General features: G+C 39.0%; 1 protein-coding gene across 1 annotated transcript in view; it reads right to left on the bottom strand.

The window, feature by feature from the left end:
• Nucleotides 1-13,236, bottom strand: part of SORT1 (sortilin 1) — a 45,249-nt gene extending 32,013 nt beyond the window's left edge. Inside the window, exons 1-4 of the mRNA XM_011367855.2 lie at nt 13,180-13,236; nt 11,751-11,824; nt 1,633-1,735; nt 964-1,128 (exon numbers count right to left, since the gene is read on the bottom strand). Of these exons, the coding sequence (XP_011366157.1) occupies nt 964-1,128; nt 1,633-1,735; nt 11,751-11,782 (300 nt within the window). The 5' untranslated portion in view covers nt 11,783-11,824; nt 13,180-13,236. The remainder of the gene's footprint in view (nt 1-963; nt 1,129-1,632; nt 1,736-11,750; nt 11,825-13,179) is intronic.
• Nucleotides 13,237-21,571: the final 8,335 nt, after the last annotated feature.

Here is a 21,571-nt window from a genome sequence, read left to right as displayed (position 1 = left end):
GAAGGCCCAGAATGCAGACCTCTCTTCCAGTGCCCCTCATCCTCCCTTTGCTACTCCTTTGCTTAGTCTGACTTGTCCACATTTGATGACCCTATTTCTGTCCCCAGAACGGTCATCACAGCTGTGGCTCTCAAATTTTAGTGTACAGGCTCAGCTTGTTAAAAATACTAGTCAACTTGCCACCAAAAGTCACCGATGTACTATATCTGCATTGGGGCCTAGGAATCTACATCTTAAACCAGCCTCTCAGGGGTTTCTATCTGATGTTGCTGGTCAGTAGACCACACTCTAAGAAATAAGATGAGAGAAAGCCATATGAATATAAAGTATAATTGTAATCATCACAGTCTAGCAACTCAGCCACTTTGGGCCTTGATAAAGGACACTGGTCCTCAGGAAAAGAAAGCTGAACATCTTCCTCAGGAAACTGTCAGAAGAGGTGGGAGGGAAACTGGTTTCTGAGGAGAGTATAGGCATGTGGTAGGGTGTAGGGATTTAAGATATCTTTTTTTAAGACTCTAGATATTTAATACATGAGTGTCGAAGACAGAAATCAATATGCTTGATATACTATGCAGCAAACAAAAAAGAAAAATTATGAAGATGTGGTTTGGCCACAGGACAGGAACAATGACAACATTAGGACTTTGACAATTTATGTTTGTCCCTTGCAGAATAGGAATATAAACTGTTTTCTAGTTCATTACTCTAATAGCACACATCTATTTACTTAAAAAACCATAATGACAACTAGAAATCATACTTATCTATAATAGATAACACATGAAAATCATGCCCTTTACCAAATAGGAAAAAAAACCCCCACATACTTCAAGACATAAGAAGTCACTATAAAGCAGTCCAATACTGTATAAAAAGCATTACATACAGGGTTCTTTTGAGGCAGTATATTTTGAGACAATAAAAACCCAAAGGCAAGACAAGTTCTTTAACTAGACTTACTTCAGTGCTAAGGGCTAGAAGATAATCAGAATTCTGAGGGCTGTACATCATCTGAGTCAGAGGATGAAAAGGGAGATTGGTCTGAACAAAGTTCTTTGCAAAATCTGATGATCTGAAGATTCTTCCTCCATGACTTCCTCCAGACACCTCTGCTGTTAAAATCACCTGAGTAGGAAGAATAAAGTTCAGATTCAGGGTATAACATTATAAAAGCACAAGAAGTTCTTACATCATTTTCACCAGACATTAGTTAAGAAAATTTTAATACCGAAAGTAAGAAAAGTTATAAAAACAGATTTGTTGGTATACCCCACCCACGTATTAGTCTTATCAAAAAATATTATCCTGAATTGAGCTAATGGATCATACCTAAGAATTTGAGCCTGGTCAGTTTGAGATTAGCCAGTTTCCCAAAGACTAAAATGTTGTCTCGAGGGTTAAACATTGTAATGCCAAACAACTGCCACGTGAAGTGTTGTTGGTGCACCTTAGGGGCCAGAAAAGAAACTGTGTGCCGAATTCCATTCTTTTGTGATCTGTATTAAATTATGTTTAATTTTAAAATATAGTAATAGTAAACTAAATATATTGCTGTGTATCACTGGATCATCCCAATATTAATATCTGACAGCCCACATGTGGCTCCATACATGCATGAATGAGCCTCACCTTTCCAGAGTTCTCAGGACCAATAGCCATGCCAAATTCAGTCCGAATGAAGGTATTATTGATGAGATTTGTAATATCCTTAAAGTTCTTTCCATAGTCCTCACTGAGGGGAAGAAAAACAAAGACAAATTTAGAATGCAGTGGTCACAGACACTGTTGTGTTCCTACCCAGCTTCCATTCCCTTTCACTGACTTTACTAAGACCCCACCCCCCTGCCTCCCCACCCCTCGCCCTGGTCACATGCCTCAGGGGACTGACTCCATCCCTAGCGCAGGTAGTGGGCCTGATTGGTCTGAAGGGAATTTCACCTCCTTAAGAGTAATGGAGTAGGGAATGGGGGAGTGACCCACGCTGAGGCAGGAAGAAAAAGGGGGAAATGTAGCGTCTGTTAGGAAATACGTTTCCTCATACTTCAGACAGAGCCACCTGACGAAATGATCTGTCTTCCTTTAGACCAGCAGTTCTCAACCAGGGTATTGTCGCATGTGCGCACGCACGCACACACACACACACACACACACACACACACACACACACACACACACATACACACACAGCCCTCTACGCAACCATCTGGTAATGTCTGGAGACATTTTTGATTATCACAACTCAGGGTGGAGGTGCTACTGGCATCTTGTGGGTAGAGGCCAGAGATGCTGCTAAATATACTACAATGTACAGGACAGTTCCACAACAACAAAGAATTTCTGGCCCCAAATGTCAACAGTGCCCAGGTCAAGAACCCCCAACATTGTAGTATATGAACACAAAGCAAAACATTGCTATGGGCATTGTGGCACAATGAAGCCAACACATGCAGAACACGGTCGAGGCAATCCTGCAATCCAGCCTAGGACGCTGGCCTGGAGCGACCCCGAAGCCCATCCTTCCTCTGTATTTAGTTACGAACCATTAATTCCCTAGTTTTAAGTTGGGATCTCTGCTAAGTGTAGCCAAAGCCTCATAACTGATCTGTCTGAGCAGAGTACTCGTGAGAAAGCTGTAGGCTAAGCAGCAGGAGTCCCGCAGTCTCTCTTCCCCCAGGAGGTTTCTATCCCTAGGCACAAGTATCTAACACATGTGGCTCAGGAAACACAGCTAGGGAAACAAACTTAATCTCAGCTCTTGGGTTGTTAAAGCTTTTCCCAACAGTTCATTCCAACAATAATCTTTGAGAGGTCTTCAATTCCATGTTTAGATTTTGAAAAATATAAGCAAGAAAATCAATGTCTAACTCTGACAGGTTTAATACTATGTGCCATTCTCTTAAAACAGAATGTATCTTAAGACTCATTAAATTTAAATATCCATCATTGAAGACCACTGTATTGCAAGTTAGTTGCCCAGCGATAAATGCAATGTGAAGTAGTCTTTGCTGATAGAATATGTGACTTCAAAGGTGGTACAATCTTGCCAGCAGCCTCCACAAGCAAAGAATCACAGAACCAGAGGACATGAGAGATGCAAGGGATGATGAACAGAACATCTTGTCCAATTCCCTCAATTCACAGGTGAGGAGGTTCAATGGAAGGCAATTTATCAAAAGCCAACCAGTCAATTAAGGGAAAAATTGAAGCCATATCCAATTCTTTTAACTCTCAACCCCAAACTAGAGACAACTTTTAATTATTTGTGAGGAGTCTGTCCCTTACGACCTGCAGTTTTCATCTATTTTGCCAGGGCCTGTGGCCTGGCAGTAATGATCAGCTAAGAGGAAACTGGAGACAGACACAGGAGAGAATATCTCTGAGTTGTCTGTTTGGGTCCCTGACAGTGTGCTAAAGCAAACTACACGTGAACTTAAGTTATCTGAATGACTGTTCCCATCTCTTTGCATACACACACAGAAAATTCCTAGATAAATAAAACGGATCAGGCACCACCCAACAGATTCATATGTCTCACCCCCCCTGCCCCCCTTTTTTGGCTTTAAAGTACAAGAAGAGTTCTTATCTTCCTGACCGCAGGCCAAGAGATGTGCATAAACAATTCCTAGCTCTACAGTGTACATATCATCAACAGCTCTGACAACCTTCTAAAGGGGCTGGCAGCAGCTTGATTATCACCAGCTCACAAATCTCCCCTCCTTCATGATATACCCCAGGGAACCTTCACAAATCTGCTGGCAAGTATGCTGGCTTTTTAAGAACTTGGCACAACAAACACATCCCTGACCTCCAGAGAAAGAAAGCAATGTGAGAAAAACAAAAAATCATCTGCTACACTCTGGTATTTATCCAGTTGAACAAATGGAGCTCAATGAACTAGGGTCGACCTGCTGGCATTGAAGTGGGACTTTGTGGAGGCCATGCTGGGTTCAGGGATGTATTTAACATAACATTTTATTTAAATGTAGCTATACTTTCTATCAGCATATATATCAGCATACGGATATATTACCAAGAGGAAACCAATGAAACCCCTTGAGAAATAAATCTACTTTTCAAATTCCAGATGATAATTAATAGAGAGCAGTCAAATGAAAAGTTAACCAAACCCTGTGAAATCATCTGCCTTAGAAACAAATCATTTTAATAATAATTCTATACGCCAACCCTAATACTGCTCTGATTTCCAAAAGTATATGATCATTTTTACATACATCTGTGGTAAATTAGTACATAAGAATATGCACGTTTATAAGAAAATAGTGGTAAAATACAAATATTTTTGGAATAGAGCCTAATACCCCCAAAGAACAAGAAAAATCTAGAAATTATTAAAACAAATGAAAGAGAAGTAATCATCACACAAACTTCTGGTAAGCTACAGCATCAAAATTCTTAGGGAGATGAAGCACTTAAAAGGGAGTTTTTCCAGAAGAGTCAAAGGTTGATGTTCAATCCAAAGGTCAGTAATCTAGAATTACACCCTTATTTTTGAGTACTTTTCATTTACAATATATAGGTCCTTGTGACACTAGGCATGTGACCTGCAGACATTTAATTAGAAGTAACAGTAAAAGAGTCCTACAATATCTCAGAGCATCTTACATATTTACTTTTCTCAAATAAGCACAGATGTTCTTGTTTGGTTGGTTTTCAGGCCTAACCATTTCTCTATTCCTTTAGTTCACTTTTGCCATGACTAAGTCACTATAAACTGCAACATTAATAAAACCGAGGGTGACAACAAACTCTTTAAAAAAGAAATTATATAGTTTTCACTGAGAGCGCTTATGTAGTTGATTCTCATTATTCATGGATTTCTTTTTTTTTTACTGTGAAGGTATTTTTTAAATAATTAAAATAATTTTAAATACAGTTGGCATATAATATTAGTTTCAGGTGTATGACATAGGGATTAGACATCTACACAACTTACAAAGCGATCACCCCAATAAAACTAGTACCCATCTGACACCATACATAGTTATTACGATATTATTGACTACATTCTTTACGCTGTTTTACATTCCCTTGACTATTTTGTAACTTCTAATTTGCGCTTCTTAATCCTTTCCCCTTTTTCACCCAAACCCCAACACCCCTTCCCTCTGGCAACCAACAAAACGTTCTCTGTATCTATGAGTTTGTTCCTGCTTCGTTTATTTTGTTCTTTAGATTTCACATGTAAGTGAAATCATAATGGCATCTGCCGTTCTCTGTCTGACTTTCTCCACTCAACACAGCACCCTCTAGGTCCATCCATGTTGTTGCAGGTGGCAAGATTTCATTCTTCTTTTATGGCTGAGTAATATTCCTTTGTGTATATATATATACCACCTCTTCTTTATTCATTCCTACATTGGTAGGAATGTTGCCTCCATATCTTGGCTATTGTAAACAATGCTACAATAAACATGGATGCACATGTCCCTTCAAGGTTGTGTTTTGAGTTTCTTTAGATAAATACCCAGAAATGGAATTACTGGGTCCTTCTTTGTCTCTCATTGTAGCTTTGTTTTAAGGTCTGTTTTGTCTGGTATAAGGGTTGCTAGCCCAGCTTTTTTTGTTTGTTTCCATTTTCATGAAGTATCTTTTTCTATCCCTTTACTTTCAGTTTGTGTCTCAATCTGAAGCGAGTCTCTTGTAGGCGGCCTATGTAAAGGTCTTGTTTTCTTATCCATTCAGCCACCCTATCTTTTGATTGGAGCATTTAATCCATTTACATTTAAAGTAATTGCTGATAGATATATAGTTATTGCCATTTTATTATTCATATATGTATTTTTTTCTTTTTCTCCTTCTTCCTCAAAAAGTCCATCTAACATTTCTTGTAATGCTGGTTTGGTGCTGATTAACTCCTTTAGCTTTTTCTTGTCTGGGAAGCTCTACATCTGTCCTTCAATTCTAAATGATAGCCTTGCTGGGCAATCTTGGTTATAGGTCCTTTACTTTTCATCCCTTTGAACATTTCCTGCCAATCCCTCTGGCCTGCAAAGTTTCTGTTGAGAAAGAAGCTGACAGTCTTTTGGGAGCTCCCTTGTAGGTAACTAATTGCTCTTCTCTTGTTGCTTTTAAGAATCTCTACCTTTAACTTTCGGCATTTTAATTATGATGTGTCTTGGTGTGGGCCTCTTTGGGACTCTCTGCGCTTCCTGGGCTTGTATGCCTACTTCCGTTGTTAGGTTTTCTGTCATTATTTCTTCAAATAGGTTTTCAATTCCTTGATCTCTTGCTTCTTCTTCTGATACCCTTATGATGTGAATGTTGGTATGCTTGATGTTGTTCCAGAGTCCTGTTAAATTATCTGCACTTTTTTGGATTCTTTTTCCTCGGTGCTGTTCTGATTGGATACTTTCTGCTACCTTATCTTCCAATCACTGATTCAGTCCTCTGCTTTATCTTATCTTCCGTTGACTCTCTCTAATTATTTATTTCGGTTATTGTATTCTTTATTTCAGCTACTGTACCCTTCATTTCTGATTGGGATTTTTTTTTTGTTTTCAATCTCCAGTTTTATGTTTCCTATCTCTTTACTGAAATTCTCGCTGAGATCACTGAGTATCCTTATAACCAGTGTTTTGAACTCTGCATCTAACAGATTGCTTGTTTCCATTTTGTTTAGTTCTTTTTCGGGAGCTTTGTTCTGTTCTTTCCTTTGGGACATACTTCTTGGTCTCCCCTCGCCCCCATGTTGGTTGCCTCCCTGTTTGTTTCTACATATTGGGTAGGGCTGCTGTGTCTCCTGGCCTTACGTTTGTGTCCTATGGGGCCCAGTGGCACAGTCTCCATGGTCACCTGAGCCAGGTGCTCCAGGTGTGCCCTTGTGTGGGTTGTGTGTGCCCTCCTGTTGTACTTGAACCATAGTTGCTGTTTGCACATCAGTGGGAGGGACTGATCCACAAGCTGATTGGTTGTGAAGACTGGCTGATGACTACAGCGGAGGAGCTGCTGTGCAAGGGCTGACCCCACAGTATTGTAGTTTTCACTAATTGAAAAATCTTATATAGTTTATTCTCATTATTCATGGATTTTGCATTGGCAAATTTGCCTATTCACTGAAATTTATCTGTAACCCCAAATTTAATAGTCGTGGCACTCTTGCAGTCATTTGGAGACAAGCACAGGGCAGAGAAATATTTGCCTCACCTAGTGCACATGTTCCCAGCTGAGGTCCAACAAGGGGATGCTCTGCCTTCTTGTTTCAGCTCTTATACTATAAATGTCTCCTTCATGGTCTATTTAGTACCATGCATTTTGTATTTTTGTGCTTTTTGCTGGTGATTGTGCTGTTTAAAATAGCCTCCAAGGATAGTGCTGAAGTGCTGTTTAGTGTTTCTGATCATAAGAAAGCTTTGATGTACCTTACGGAGAAAATATGTAAGTTAGATAAGCTTATTTTGGACACAAGTTGGTTGTGAGCTCAATGTTAATGAATCAACGATATATATTACATAAGGTAACTTTAATCAGAAACACACATAAAACAATATTATGTATTGATCAACTGATGAAGATGAATGTTGTGACCAGAGGTTTGCAGGATCTTGACCCTGTATTCCCCCTAGGAGTGATGGTTCAGTATTCACTAATTCAGTATTCATGGAGACTATGCAGAACATAACTATTATGAAGAATGAGAATTGACTGTATTGAGATTTTCAGTTAAAAGATCAATAGGGAGAATGTAGCTTATTAAAATGTGCCAAAAGAATCATAGCCCTGAAACTGTTGCCAGGTTAAATTGGTAGAATTGAATTTACAGTAAACTGAACTCCCAATACTTTAGTCTCTTTTTTTTACTCCACTGTCTAAAGCAGTAAAAAGTGAGCCACGCATATCATTAAAAAAATCTATCAAACCATCTTAGAAAAGGTGGTTTACTGTACTTTGCTTCAATATCTGTTGTATACCTTTAAAGTTATCCTTATTTTAACCTCAAGTAACATCCTGAAAAACTTACATTGACTATGAAATAAACTTTGATGTAAAATCTATTAGAGAATTCTTTATTAATGTCTAAAATGTGAAAAATTCTCAATAGAAAATAAAATCATAACTAAAATAGTCTAGCAGTTTTGTGGTAATTAGGTACGGAATAGTGGTATAGGATAATACTTACATTTTCTTCACTATGTTTATCTTACAAGAGGCCATAAAAGGAACAAAACATCTTTTAGTTGCCAAAAATCAAATTATCATCTTAACTATAGCTAGCTTATTTCCTTTTTAACTTCATATTTTAACTTTAAATGTACTTTACAATCTATTATGTAAATTAATATTCCTTTACAGAGAATCAAAATTTATACTATTCAAACACGACTTCTTTAAATTGACGATATTAACATATTATTCCATTTTTATCTAATCATTAATTCCTATGAGGCTTTATTATTTACCAAACCTCTCAACAATTCTTTTTCACAACCTAAAGACCAAAGTCTACTCTCTCTAACTCAGAACAGGTAATAGAGACAACTTCCTTCTATTCTCGTGAGCCTCCACGCTGTACTACTCAGAGCAAGTGGCATGCGATGAGCTGCCTTTTATTTGAACTCTTGACTATCTACGATTTAGTGGAGAAAGGTAATCCGATAGGTGATACAATCATCAAAGCTGTGAAAAACAGAAGAGTCTTCAGAGTGCATTCGACAGTCTTTTATTTTCTTTCTCAGTTGGGCAACCTCAACAGTCAGGACTCAAGTTGATCAAACTTCTCCATCCCTTTCCCATTTCTGAAGCAACACGTGCCTCTTGGCTGTTCAACAATGTGTTCAATAACATAACGTGAGCCACATCAGGCCAGGCCAGATGGAGAAGCAACAGGCATATTTGTAGTTTCCACCTAAACTCTGGAAGACTTTTCAATTCACGGCAAGGAGGAAATAATTAATATTCAAAATGACATTGGTGAAAACACACAACAACAACTACTGCTGTGCAACATTCAGAAAAGGTATCTTAGTAATATGATACTATACCAGAAATAAATAGGATTGCTCTTTAGTAAAGTGTATGTTTGGGGTTTCTCATGGACTAGACAAATATAGGATGAAAAGGGTTGAGTCAGATGGTGGTAGGTATTTAAACAGTAACCCAGTGATGCCGTTTTTGTTTTGTTTCTGGCTGTCTTAAAGTAAGCACAATATTGAAAAGCAAAATGATGGGGGAAAAGTCACGAAAACACATTTCACTCCCCGTGGGTCTGACTTGGGAACCTGTCAGGTCCAATTCTGGCCACATGGTTAAAGAGCAATGTAGAAAATAAAAAGTGAATTCAGAAGGCAAGAGGAAAAGTGGCTGAAGCAACAGGTATACAAGATAATTCAGCCTGGAGAAGGGGGAGTTTAGTGAATAGCCTTCAAACAATGTAGAGGTCAATCAGAGAAGAGGTTTTCATTTGCTACTAAAAGATGAACTGCAATTAGCATCCTCTATGACATATATATGTGTGATATTTATCACAGCAGCATTAGTAATACTGAAAAAAAATTAGCTACAACCTAAGTGTCCAAGGTAATACTGATTAAGTAAATTCTGTCAGTCTAGTAAAAATGATAGGTTATAAGCAGAGGGGATATGAACAATATGGTGTGAGCATTCACCAATCAGAATGGATACAGGTCATAATGCCAGGTAGTAGTAAAACTAGCATGTTGGCAGGGGCAGAGGTGTGTGTGCACCTGTAGAAGCCATGGAGGCATTTGGGGGCAGACAATCACTTCTCACCAACTGGCACGAAAAGCTTTTCATTTTAGTGGCTAGTACAGCAGCGCCACTACACGCTGACTGCATGTCATGGCTGGCTGGAGGCATGGCAGCAGCTACCACCACCAAGTTCTTACTCCATGCCAGACACTGCAAAGCATAACTCACGACTGCTCTAAGGTGGCCATTATTATCATCTTTCTTTTACAGATGACAAAAAGAGACTCAGGAGAGGTGGGGTAAATGACTTGCACAAGTTCATTCTGCTTGCAAACGACAGTGCTGAGATTCAATTCCAGGCTTATTTGCCAACAAAACCTTGCAACTTTATGCTGCACCATGTTGCTTCCCAAGACTATGTAGCCATATGGTAAACGGGAAAATCAAGATAACAAACTGTAAATAAATTAAGATTATACTTGATACCAGGGTGAATCCTTTTCTCTTAAAATTTCCAAATGTTTCATATGGTTGTACTACTTTTATAATGGAAGAGAAATTGGTAAGAGAAACTGTATCATAAGGAAAAGTTTTATGACAGCACGATTTCTTAAACACTGGAAAGAGTTACTGAAATTACAATTTTTTCCTCTTGGCTTTATTGAAATATAATAAACAATTAGTTGCTTGTATTTACATTGTACAATTCGATGAGGTTTTTTTTTTAAAATTATAGTTGGCATACAGTTTCAGTTGTATAGCATAGTGATCAGAGATCCATATAACTTGCATGAAATTACAATTTTTAATGTATTTTTCCCTCCCAAACAAGATACTTTTCAACTGTCTGATGGTTACACTATTGTTCTAATTAAATAAATAAAATCAGCTATAAATTATGGCCCTTTCTAGCACTAGAATTCTACAATACATTATCAACCCTTATGAAATAAAAAAATATTATCAGTTCAAAAATTACAGAGAAGCCAAGGCAAGTCGCTCATTCAATTAGTATGGATTTCCTGCCTGCCATGTGTCAGTTGTTTGGTTAGGATGGAGAACACCGAGGTAGTCAAAAACCTTGCCTTTGTGGAGTTTACAGCTATTCCAAGATGGCAATTCCTTCTCAGCCTGTCTTTAAACCAACATTACTGTGTTGAATGGCAAAGAGCACTGGCTCCAGGCTGAGGAGCAACAGGTGAGGATCACACCTACTGGGGAAGGTTGGCTGATCCAGATCAAAACTTCGACACGGGTTCCCTCCCACCTGGGTCAAGACCAACAGTCAAAGAAAGAACCCTGAGAAAGTATGAGGGCTGCTGGGAGAGCCCTCGGCCTTGGGGGCAGTTTCTATGTCATCTACTAGGACGCTACATTTCTTTAGGATCCTTGGGGGAAAATGGGGTAGGAAAGAATGATTGAGAAGACATTTAGCAATTTCCAGGAGTTAGCTGGTCTTGAATCTTATGGTTAAGGAAAAGAACCTACTAGTTAACTAAGCTGCGCCTTTGAGAAGATGATTCTAAAACTTTGTGAATGTCAGAGTAGAGGTTATGGTTCCAGAACATATGTTCCACCAGTGTGGACACTACGAAGTACTTTGGTAGGTCTGAACTGAGAACCTCTGTCTGATCTAGAAACAATCTGTTTGGGGCTCACAATGTTAGAGAAATATATTCACTTGGAAGTACAGTGAGGATTGTTACTTCAGGGATATAAAAACCGTCTGTGCTCATAATAAATAAAAGATCATTGAATTCCATGCTACCTTCCCACAAATATTCATTTAAATTAACAAACACCCCCCCACCCCCCGCCCCCATAGACTCTTCCTCCACCTTGCTTTACTTTTTGCCACTCAGTCAGGTCAACTTAATCTCCTTGGTACTATTCCTTTTCATATTTCTTCAGGTTGCTAAGCAAATACAAAAAGTGTGCTGAATGTGACAGTTTGGTGAAAATTTAAGATGGCTGGAAGATCTTTTAAACTAACTGTTAGACTCCATCGTGTCTGGAAAAGCGGGGAACTTATATTCACAATGTGTTACTGAGTCAATCCCCCACCATGTTATGCATCTCACCTTCGATATAGCTTGGACTGTCCAAAAGTCATAATTACCAGCGGTACATGGAAGGTGGTCAAGACCAGAACGATCTGGAGAGAGACAAAAGCATTTGGTCAGTAAGAAAGATAGTCTCATTACATGTTTGCCTATGATGGGATTAAATCAACACCTAAAAAATTGCCAATAGCCCTGCTCTGTCATAGCCTATATTGTAATATGTCAGAAAACTAAGAAGGACCAAGTTACTAGGCTTCAATGATTCAAGGTCTCAAATCACTTGTTGAAATGGTCCCATCTCCTATGCTTGAAGCAGTGAGGCAGAGCTAATCAGCTACACATTACAATAAAGGAAGGACTTAACCGTTTTGTATCCATGTTACTGTAAGATATTCTCAGGCAAGAATCATCTCTCTTCCTGCTTACAGAGGCTATAACAGTGTGGGTGCCCTAATAGAGGTCACGGTGTCAAATGTGTCTCTCCTCCCTGCTGTTAGTTCTCCATGAAATTAATTTCTTAAGTATTTTTTATATAAAAATATACATGAGGAAAAGATTCTGATAGATTAATACAAAAAGCTAGGGAGCCTCAAAATAGCCATGTAACAAGAAATTTTGGAGATACCAACTATCTTAAATGAATGGATATATCATGGAAATTAGGACACAACTCAAATTTTAGAAGAAACTGAGACATGCTTACAGAAATTCTACTAGAAGCTTAAAAATTAAGGTAAGAAATTTCTAACTTGCTCTTCTGCGCCAGAATTATATTTCTTTGGGCTCCTGACACAGCCCTCATGCACCTCAGTGACATGATACACACATTACTGGAAAATCAGAGAGTATGAGCTGTGGCCCCTGCCCGTATTCAAGCAGGACAATGACAGAGCCAGCAAACGTCAAGCCCTGATTCAAGACCTGAGGCTGACGCATCTTCAGCTCCATATGAGGAGGGATGAGGAGCTGAGTGACTCTCCTTCCATCCCCTTGATCCTGGCAGCACCTACTGAGTGATGCAGGAAGAGACAACAGATGAAACATGAGCCCATGGGTGCCACAGTCCTTCGACGCTGTGAAAAAGGACACTGGACCAATACAATTTGGAGGAAAAATGCCAAGATGTGCAATGTGCAGTTTTCCACTTCTACACGGGGAATTGACCAAGTACCGTGAGGCTCCTTTCTCAGCATATAGCACTCTCTTTCCTTTCTCCTTTTTGCTCATCTCGATGCAAAGTAGCTACCATGGGCTCGAACGGTACCTATCTTCCCATTACAGAAGAAAGTGGTCACGAGATGTTTCCAGTTCTAAAGCAAAACCTAAATGACCACAGCTTCTTGAAAGTCTGTCCTGCAAACATGCATTTCTGTGACTGAGCTTAAACGCCCCAAATCTCCACCTTCTTCTTACTAGGCTGAATTCACAGCCTCAAAACATTACTTACCCCAGTGCTATCTCCAACCCAGGACAAGGATACTGAGCCACTGAGATCATCAAACACATGCTAAAAGGGAAAAAAAAATCACTTAGAAATGACATCTCTCCTTGCATCTCTGACTTCCTTAAATAATTCAGAAGACTATTATTTTTTTTCAAAGTAATTAAGTTTATAATTATAAGGGGATATGGATTCCCAGAACAATATTTGAGAGAGACAGGATTTAACTACTTAACTTGAATTACAAACAACTTGGAAATTTTAATTCTCTCTCATACAAAGTAAGCCAAGCAGATGCGTTTTCTTCACTGTACCAGATGGGGAGATGGGACATTCTAATTGCTTTCTCCAACAGAACTAAATATAAAGATGTAGAAAGTATTCTTAGGCTGCTTTAAAACAAGAGATCACAGCCCACATTGACAGATATAATTGTAACCCAATCGGCATAATTTAAATTTTTCTAGGCAGCCTACATAGTATAGCTGAATAGTTAATAGCAGGATTCCTTTTGCTTCTAGGCTAACTCACTCAAAATGACGAGGGACAGGAGCAAGAGCACATGCCCTTGTTTCACCTTTTTAAATGATAATTAATAATAAGAAGAGACCCTTAGGAGAGTTGTAGCGAGAGAGAGGAGATAAAGGAGGGGTCGCTAGAACATCGCATCTGAAGTACGGTGAGCGTGGTGAAGTGTAGCTTCAATAATCGCTGTAGGTGCTTTTGGGTTTCGGTTTTCCAATACTTTCTCTATTTATAAACCACTTATATTTATAGTATAGATCCATTATAGGAAAAATGTAGATAATACTAAGGAGGTATAATGAAGAAAATATAAATCACTCATAATCCTATCAAACAGAGATATTCAAAGTTAACGCTGTATGTATAATCTTCTAGTCTCGATCGTTTTTTAACTGATAAAGAAATAATTCCAAAAAGGCCATATTGGCACTTGGTAAAAATTTCCGACCATACAGAAATGTACATGGACAACGTGAAGATCCTTCCTCTCCTCCTGCCACATGCGCCACTACTCCAACCCCCTCTCCCCAGAGGGGTTAATAGTTTAGTAAACACTTCTAAGTTATTGACAGTTATACTTTTCTCTTCTGGAGACTTACATCTTATGAAGACTTTTAAAACCTTAAACGTGCCTCTCCAAATATAAATAGTTCCTTAGAAGCAGAGGATATAATTTTATACTTCTTGGTTTTCCCTGTGCCTAACACGATACTTTGCAAGTCAATAAACATCTGTTGAAAATGGTTATACATCCTTCCCAAACCACAAACTCATTCTCAAAATAGAACATGTCTATAAATGGTGGGATGCCAGCTGCTTGGTCACTCAAGCCACCAACTCCAACAGAGATGTTTGAAGAAACAGAACTCAAAACACTAACTGTTTTGTTTATCTTCTAATTTTCTTTTGTGGTCTTCCTGAATGGGCCTCTGAATTCACCTTTTTCTTCTCTGGACTGTAAGTACCTTTGAGATTAGAGGAATCGCTTGTATAATCTCTGTTAGTTGTACAATCAGTGCCTCACAAAGGGCTTGCTCGGTAAGTGCTGTTTAACTATCAAATGCTCAGGCAGAGCTTCTCACAGCCTCTGCAGGACAGAAAGGCTATTCATACATACGAGCTGGCCAAGCATCTGAGAAAAAGTAGGGCTGCTAGAGACATCTGGAACCAGAAGCTTAAGAACTGACACAGCAGTGTGTCTTGTAAGATATTCCACACAGAGCAAGACGGCATGTTCTCTTGAGTAAGGATACAGCGTCTGAAATTACATCAATGAGTTCCTTTAGAAGTAGAAATATCCGGAGCTACCACAAGTACTGGATAGACCACACAGGCTAACAGTCATCTAAACACAGGCTATCTTTCCAAGGAAGGTTCTGGTCACAGCAACTGAATAGGATAAAAAGAAAAATTCCACAATTGGAGTTCTGGCTATCTCGATCAGGCCACAATGTAGTTCATCTTGAGCCAATCAGGACCTGCAGCTTTCACTTTTGAAGCAATGCTCTACACACCTGGCCCCGTCAGTGCACACTGGCATCACTCACTGTTTCCTTTTACCCTGTCACAGAAGGGGGAGGATGATGTTACTAGCAATCCACAGCTTCACCTAAACAACTCGAAGCCTAGGTGACCTCATTCATCATCCAGAGGGTTCCTTTGTCAATGTAAGCCAGAGTTATCAACTACATCTGTGGTCTTCTGCTACTCTTAACCCTCCCTCCTTTCCCTTCCCAAGAGCCAATTAAAATTTACTTTTGAAAATAAACAAACTCATCCACTTACGACAAATGTAGCTAATTCTTTATATTTCAGTGTTTAACATTCTTATACTGGTAGAAGTGAAATAGAAAACTGAACTCAGATTTAACAGACCAAAGCTCGAGTGTAAAGAAAAGGTTATATGGAAAGGAGACAAATCCAGGGGAGTCGGAGGACTAAACGCACAGACACAGTCCTGCTCCTTCAATGAGAGGATTACAGATGTCCAGAAAAGGGCCATGGTTAGGAGACAGAATTCACAAGTGTCAACAAAAGGCCATCGATTCTAATGCTTAATCATTTATCATATTTAACATAATGTACAGGTCACTCTACAGTGTGGTGGCATCTCAGATATTTCGAAATACGTATTACTTTTAATTATAGCAACAAGAACATTGACCGTCTCCCTTACTAGACCTGAAGCCTATCCGGTGCAGAGACTAAGCCTATTCATTTTGGCAACTAATATATAATATACTACATGGAAGGCACTCAGTTAATCATAAATTCATTTTCTTTAAGAACTTGTGAAGCTCTGAAAAGGAAGATGATGAAGTGAAAAGGTAAAGCCAGACCCTCTTAATTTCCCCATGGCAGAAATGAGTATGAAATGTAAAAAGTTCTATACTGAGAGGGCTTCTGCTTCTGGCCAAGATGGAATAACAGAGATCAGATTTCTCTTCCCACCTGAAACAACTACAAAACCTAGAAAATATATAAAACAATAGTTTTCAAGACTTTGGATTTCAGTCAACAAAGGACAATAGTCCCTGAAAGACAGGAAACAAACAAGGGCCTGCATCTGTCCTAGCTGACCATCTGGGGGAAATTCCATGCCACAGTGTAGGGCAGGGGAACCTAGCCAGAGCCCAGATGTCTCCTTCAGTTGAAGAGATGAGCTTGTAGTCTGGGGAGGCCACAGAGGCTGTAGTTACCATTGACTCCATCCACACAGTCAAAATTTGGAAAAGATGCCCTGAACACATCAAAGTGTTTAAAGGCACTGGCCAGGAGTAGACTAAACAGAAGAGAAATTCAAGTATTTGAGTATGAAGAAATAAAGGTCTGCATACTGAGATTTAAGCAGGGCTTGCAGAGGTGGGAGCACATAGAAGCAATAGCAAGACGGTGGTGGAAGGCAGCCGTGCAGGTAGAACAAACATGAAAATATATGCAAGTATTTTGAAAGCTGTCAAAGGGCAAGAAATAAAATATGTTAATATCACCAACTAGTAAAGTGCTGAGTATACAGTAGATGCTATTAAGTACTCATTAAATATGAATTTCAAAATCAGGATAAACAAAGTTAAGGTGGGAATCAAAAGAAAATAACAGAGAAAAGGAAATGTGTGTGAGAAGAACAGTGCTTTTGCTTGAAATACCCAAAGAAAGCTGGGACAAGGCCACAGGATCATTTCCTTACACAGGCATGGTGTCCAGTGGTACATACAGCTGAACAGAATCAACCAATAAGTTATGGTTCAATTGTTCTAATCAAGGCAAAGTAAGATGAATAAAAGAAATACGAGTAGAAGACAAAGCTTGTGGCTACAAAACAAACAAACAAAACTGTAAGGCAGAATAACCCCTACAATATTAAAATACTGAACACATAAAAATGTTAATACACTGAACATAGACATTTAGGAGTAAGAAGTCCAGCCAACAGAAGGTAGCGTGAATGTCTACTTTAAGCACTGTTACAAAAATGATGTTATGTGTTAGTTGTATACATGACAATTAAAATGGAGAAGGTGGCAGGGGGACGGGGGGATTTGAAGCATGTTTTATTTCTGGGGAACAATACCTATGTTGCTCCAGCATAATATGCATAAGTAGATTATTTAGCACAAAGAGAACATAATCTGGCCACTACATATTGCTAAGCAGATAGCCAAATGTATGATCTAGAAGCAGGTCAAAATTAAGGGAAACTATGTAAATATGCTTTTTGTGTAATTAACAGTCCAAAAGCCAGTATCCAGAGGGGCTACAGAGTAAATACAGTAATTCAGATTACTTAATTATACCCTAGGGTAGGAAGCTCAGAAATCAGGAAGTTTAAAACTATGTGGTTACTACAATATTATTGACTATATTCCCTATGCTGTACTTCACTTCCCCATGGCTACTTTGTAACTACCAATTTGTACTTCTTACTCTCTTCACCTTTTCCACCCAGCCCCGCAATCATCCTCCCATATGCCAGGTGGGTACTAGACTAATCAGGGATCACTTCGTAAATTATACAAATTCTAACCACTATGCTGTATACCTAAAACTATTATAAAATAATATTGAATACTGAACTCTAATTAAACAATAAAAACAATTAAACAACAACAAAAAAAACTATTTAAAATGTCACTGGATCTATCAGGAGTAGGTGAGCATGAAACTGACCACATCTAGAGAGAGATACATTAATCCCCTAGCACACTTACTGGCACAGGAATAGACAAGCCCGATCGATGGAACTAAACAAAGTCCAAGACTGGGCCAGGTTTCTTTTAGTGTATGATAAAGTTAGCGTGCAAGTTAGTGGTGAAAGATTTTGGAAAAACTAGCTATTTGGAAAACATAAAAAGCTGAATTCCTAAATCCCTTCTTACTCCCACTCCCAAATAAATTCCACATAGAGTGAAGATTTAAATATAAAGTTAAATCATAAAAATCCTAGAAGTATGAGTGGATATTTTTATAATCTTAGCATGGGAAGACTGTTACAGAAAATGATACAAAAACCAGAACCCATAATATAATACAGGGATTACTTTGACTATATAGAAAATTTTAATGGCAAAATACCAAAGAGAAAGTTAGGGGAAAAAAAAAAACTGGGAAAATTATTTGCAACGTGACAAAGGGTTAATTTAGAAAGAGTTTTCAAATCAATAAGATAAAGGCAAAAATTCTCAAAATAGGCAAAGGACACAAATAAGCAATTCACAAAAGGACACAGAAATAGCCAATAACATATGAAGAGCTATTTAATCTCACCAGTAATTAAAAGAATCAAAGAAAAATAACGTGACAGACACTTTCCACCTTTCAGAAAAGCTTGACAAAATGTATACAGTGAGGGGTGGTGACCAGAACCCTTATGTTCACTGTGGGTGGAAATATATGAACTGTTTTTCTGGAGAGCTATTTGGTGATGTAAATCAGAACTGAAAATGTCCACACCATGTGACCCAGCAATGCCACTCTTAGGAATTTATCACAAGGGGATAATTATATATTTTTACAAATGATGTTATGCATCTGGATGTTTATTGCAGCTAACAACTATTGAGCACATTCTGTAGACCACTGTAGATCCTGAGAAAGAAGATACCCAGAAAGGACTCTTGGTGGCTAACTGGGCTCAAATTTAAAAACAGAGCCTAGCAGCCGTTTCTAAACAGGGACCTCTCATGCAAACCACACTTCTGGAAGAAGCCTGCACTGAACTGCCTGCCTGCACTGTGTTCCTGTCATATGAGCAGACCTTTAAAAAGGAGTTCCTAGAATTGTATTTCAACCAATAAGACTGAGGTTTTCCCTGTCCAATCAGAGCTGTGCAGGTATATCCCAGCAGCCCCTTCATGGACTGTTCAGAGTGGCTCCATTCTAACCAATCAGGACAGTGCCTTTTGGACCAATTAAACTGTGAAGATGTGGAGTCCCCGATGGACCAATCAGGGACCAAGGGCGGAGACCTCTCTATATAAGTCAGCTCCCCTCTGGCTCAGGGAGCACACTTTTCACCTAAGATAGGAGACTCCCTTTCTGTGGCTGGAACTTAAACACCCAAGAACTCTCACCAGAGTAGAGCCAGGTAGAGCAGATTAGAGCAGATAAGAGCAGAGAAGCTGGACCAGTGCAGGGCTGCCTCCCAGCTGTGTTGTTTCATAGCTGAGATGCAACACTATTCTGCTGTTCTCACAGCCATGCTATAGCACAGACTGAGCTGTTTTACAATGAATAGTTTCCTTCTTTACCGCACCGCAAACTGGGGATTCTTGATGGTGCTGAACTGGCACAAATGACCATTGGTTGCACCATCTACTGTACTAAGCATGTTACATAAATTATCATTTAATCCACATAACAACCCCATGAGATATTACTATGTCTGTATATTCTAGATGAGGAACTTAAATAAATTATGTTAAGCAATAAAACAATATATCAGATGCTACTGAAAATCTTTCAGGGATTTACTGACATTGAAAGATATTCATAACATGTTGAGTAAAAGGTTAAGAATAGCATATAAAGTTGTGTGTGTGTATTATAGTTAAAAAAAGTCCGAAAGGATGTTCTCCAAAATATTAACGGCAACTGTCTCTAAGTGGTAGAATTTATTCTGATGCTCTTTATAGTTTTTTTGGATTGACTGAATTACTCCTTACCCCACCTCTAATTAGCAGGAATCGTTTAAAAAAAAACCTATATAATTTATTTCTATTTTGAAAAAAAAAGGATATAGGAAAGGGGAGTATTAAGAAGTACAGATAGACCATGTCAGCTTATTCTTATATTACACTGGCTGACAGACGTAACAGAAAGTTAGAGAGCCTCTCGACCCTAAACCACACTCACACGATGGACTTGATTTAATTTAATGTAGACTTCTTAATGCCACATCCTAACATCATTATTTACTGACACACTAACCTTTTCGGAGCCACGTTCATGTTGAACAGGGATTTCTAGTAGATCTGGGATTTCTAGTGTCCCAGATGTCACTGACAGGCATTTACTGCCCTGAGTAGGGGAGCTCTGGACAGCAGGGAGTCACTGGCTGGTGTTTATAACCAAATTGGTTTTAAGGGACTCATTATGTTAGGAAGTAGGGGACAGCTTGTACTGCCTCCTTTGAAATACATCCACCTTGATAACTGCTGATGCAGGACTCATCAAAGAGTTTACTGCCTACCATTTTAAAGCCTGAGGGCCACACGTTTTATGGACCATGAACTAACACAGATGTCCATTTCTGTGGTCATGTGGCTAATCCCTCATTCCACCTAGAAAAAGAGAAGGGCCACAAAACACAACATTCTTCATGGAAATAACTTTGTCTTCACATCTAATGAAACCAGAAGCCTAGTTAAATTGTTGTTACTATCGCTTGGAGAACTTGAAGTCAGTCCTAAGAGTCACTGTAGCTTGGGGAAAAAAAACTTGGTAATGAGAAACTTCTGCCCATCTTTAGTTACACACCTGATCAAAAGTAAAACACTGAAAGCACTGGCACGGCCACGCGTGGGGCGTGTCACATGGCAGTGCTCAGTTCAAAAGACACTTGCAGAAGACCTGACCGTCATGCCATCAAGAACCACCTCTCTGACAAGTAAACAAGGGAGTGAATTCACAGATGCCAACCTTCCCACACATTCCTGCTTCTGACAAATACGTGGGTGTGCCGACCATGTGCCGGACCCTACGTGGGGTGCCGGACCCTACCTGGGGCACCGGAGAATCAGCAGTGATAATACATGTCCTGTGCTCATGGAGCTTATACCCTATAAACATGCTTCTCACAGAAGTCTAAAAATTAAGGCTAAACATGTCAGACATTTAATCTACAGAAGATAGCCTGTCAGAGTGAAAATTAAACTACAAAAGGGTATTAAAGCCTAGTCCAGTAACTAACTGGTTGGTGAAGCAGGCACAAGCATTTTCTCTTGGGAATCTAGGTTTCCTTAAGAGTAAACCTGAATTATGCTCCTTCACTCACTGGAATAATACAAATCAAATGAAATAACATACAAGGGCAAGGCACTGGTGATCCCATAAAGGCTAGAAATTCTAGATTTAGGTTTCCGAACCCCAACTAGGGAGTATAGGGATAGACAGGACAAAGTGATGTGCAAGAAAGGTCTGGAACACAGCTTGGGCGATGCTCCTGCAGGCAGGAAGAAAGTCTTACGAGAATACAGTTTTGTTAAGTATGGCACTGCTAGGATCATAAAAACAGGAGCCAAAAATAAGATCACAAATGTTCTAGTTCTCACAGAGTCTATTCTTAGAAATGAAAAAGCTAAACATAAAAATATTATACAAGTTTTCAAACCTATTCAATTATTCAGAGTTTCCTGTGAGACAGGAGATAGAGAGG

This window comes from Pteropus vampyrus, unplaced genomic scaffold (genome assembly GCF_000151845.1).
Source record: "Pteropus vampyrus isolate Shadow unplaced genomic scaffold, Pvam_2.0 Scaffold6, whole genome shotgun sequence".
In the NCBI taxonomy this organism is placed as follows: domain Eukaryota; kingdom Metazoa; phylum Chordata; class Mammalia; order Chiroptera; family Pteropodidae; genus Pteropus; species Pteropus vampyrus.
Note: the sequence above shows the minus strand (reverse complement) of the source record. Positions and strands in the feature narration are given on the sequence as shown.